Source organism: Papaver somniferum, chromosome 3 (genome assembly GCF_003573695.1).
Source record: "Papaver somniferum cultivar HN1 chromosome 3, ASM357369v1, whole genome shotgun sequence".
NCBI classification, from domain to species: domain Eukaryota; kingdom Viridiplantae; phylum Streptophyta; class Magnoliopsida; order Ranunculales; family Papaveraceae; genus Papaver; species Papaver somniferum.
In genome coordinates, this window is record NC_039360.1 from 114,005,307 (window position 1) to 114,007,839 (window position 2,533).

Here is a 2,533-nt window from a genome sequence, read left to right on the forward strand (position 1 = left end):
TGATAAGTTCATACTTATATTAGTTTGTTGCGTTAATTATTTTTTTTAAATCGATCACATCAGTACATATAAATCAGATTCAACGGGTTAATGATGATAAATAGACGATTTCAGTGAGAGTTTATCTATGATCTGAACGTTGCATATCCTGAAGCCCGAATTTTCTTTAAGAAATTAATCCAATTATTGATAATCTTTATAAATTAGGGTTTTTCTTATGTTCTTAATGTTTAGGGGTTTATAATCTTCATTTCCAGATCGAGAAAAAAAAAATTGTTTTCATAGTCTTCGTTTCCAGATTTTTGATTACTGATTTTCCCTTTTTATTGTTTTTGTTTGGATCTAATTTTTATATGTCTAGGGTTCAAATTTTATTGATTTAAGTTTTTACTAGTACCCACAAGTGGAGATGTGGTTTTATTTTATTTTATGTTATGATTTTCATCTCTTTCTCATATTTGAATTTTACAGTTTTGCATGTCAGTGAAGCCATGAAACTGCCATTGTGCTTTGAATATGTTAATTAGAACTTACTTAGGCTCTTAAAATTTGTTCTGATGATATTATTGTTTTTTTTCTTCCCTGTGTGCTTAGCCTGTAAATTTGAATTGTTTTATTTCTGTCTGATATTTGGTCTTTTTTCGTGTTTGCAGACAATGCCGGAGTTCTTGTAAACCCATTGGGAGAAATGAAAGTTACAAGTTAACAAAAAGCATTGTGTTAGATTGGTTTTTCATGTAAAGCAAGATCTATGTTCTATTTTGTTTGTTTCCTGTGTAAGTGTATGAGAACTTACTTGGACAAGATGCAAAGAGGCGTTTATTAATGTGTGTTTATGTGGTTTTGGAAATGTTGTGTGCAGGTAAAATGGCACCCACAGTGCCCAAGAGTGGGCTCTTTGCTGGTTTAAACAAAGGTCATATTATCACTACTAGAGAACTTGCTACTCGCCCTTCCGCCAGAAAAAGGGTACGAATCATTGTTCTACCCAGTACTGTTCTGTTTTAACAATTTTTATTTGATGTCTGCTTGTTGTTTTTCAGTGTTTGTGCCCCATGTTGATTGGTTGTTTTTGGTTTTTCTGAATGGGGCTGTTGCAGAAGACCAACAAGAGAGTTCTTTTTGTTAGGAGTTTGACTAGGGAAGTTGCTGAATTTCCTCCTTATGAGAAGAGAATTACTGAGCTCCTTAAAGTTGGAAAGGACAAGCGTGCTCTTAAGGTGGCTAAGCGAAAGTTGGGTACCCACAAGATGAGGTAATTTCTTAGATCTGTATTTTTTTAATGACTGAGTGTGTTTATATAGCAACACCATGTTTGGAAAATATCATAGTTGGTTATACTGTCTGATGTTGAAAAGCATGTATGGAATCTTAGCCAAAAGCTTGTGTCCTTTATGGTTTCGAGCGACTGAAGTGTACCTTCTTTGAAAAATCATTATCATATATGGTTGAAATCTCTCGTGTTTTTTCGATATGATAACTGAAACAAAGTTCTCTTAGTGTTGAGTCTGAGTTTCTGCTCGCGAAAGAGTTAAATAAATAAGGATACTTTACAAAGTGATTTCTTTTTGTAGGCACTGCAGTTATTCAAAGAAATAATAATCAAAAGCATTGCGAGATAACTGAGACGAATTGTCCTTCTGTAGACTTGGTTGAGGCGTTTATCAAGATAATAGAGGAGAAGGCTAACAAAATGTAAGTTTTATCTGCTACTCATTGATACTTTTGCATTACAAGATTAAGTTTGTTAGTCCAGTTTTCTATTGTACTTTGGATTACAAGGTGGTGATTCTGGAGGAGGATTTGATAGGTCTGAGTATGGTTATGAACTTCCACCATTTCCTGATGAACCTGTTCCTAATTATAACCTTCACAGCGATGGTATTAGTCAGGTGTATGGCTGCATAATATAGTAACAAGGAAGAGATCGAGTATGTTAGTAATTTTCTTAGCCTAGCTATTTCGCAACCATCTTCGTAAAGAAGTTTAAAAACTAGTGTAGATTTATTTTGATTTCACCGATATAATTATTTGTTTATATAATTGATTCTGAGCATCCTGTTTATTTTATTCTTCATCATTCTGAGCAATGCCATATGCACTGTCTAATTTATTTGGAATTTCAATGGGATGAGCATTTTACAAATATACATCATGGATGATGAGTGCCTCATGGGCATGGTTATGATTTCTCACTAATGGAAAGCTTTTAAACAGTGATAAGGTAGATCATTTGGAAATATGGATGCCCTGCACCGCCAGCGAGCAACTTGTGAACTACTTGGCTCAAGTAAGAATCTTTGTATCATAACTTTGATCACTGCTTTAGATGGTACAAGATGGTCAGTTTCTGTTTTTTCGTAATGTAGGCAAAAGATTACTTCACTGACAGATTACTTCAGTGTGGTGTGATACTAATCTGATGTGAACCTTCTATTGTTGGAGTGTTTGAGAAGAGTAGTAAGCTTTCCTGAACAAAAAGACTCTGATATGCTGTAAATTGGCATTTAGATGAAAATTACGCGGAGCCTAG

General features: G+C 34.2%; 1 protein-coding gene across 1 annotated transcript; it reads left to right on the forward strand.

The window, feature by feature from the left end:
* The first annotated feature begins 867 nt into the window (after positions 1-867).
* LOC113361557 (60S ribosomal protein L36-1-like) lies at positions 868-1,685 on the forward strand. Its single transcript, XM_026604761.1, has 3 exons — positions 868-969; positions 1,101-1,255; positions 1,575-1,685. The coding sequence occupies exons 1-3, from the start codon at positions 868-870 to the stop codon at positions 1,597-1,599; spliced, it is 282 nt and encodes a 93-aa protein (XP_026460546.1). The 3' UTR covers positions 1,600-1,685.
* The last annotated feature ends 848 nt before the right edge of the window (positions 1,686-2,533 follow it).

What these genes read in the sequence shown, in the direction of transcription:
- LOC113361557 (XM_026604761.1), top strand. Translation starts at nt 868, where the DNA reads ATGGCACCCACAGTGCCCAAGAGTGGGCTCTTTGCTGGTTTAAACAAA. An exon ending in GCCCTTCCGCCAGAAAAAGG is followed by an intron (nt 970 to 1,100) that starts GTACGAATCATT and finishes GGGCTGTTGCAG; the next exon opens with AAGACCAACAAGAGAGTTCT. An exon ending in TTGGGTACCCACAAGATGAG is followed by an intron (nt 1,256 to 1,574) that starts GTAATTTCTTAG and finishes TTCTTTTTGTAG; the next exon opens with GCACTGCAGTTATTCAAAGA.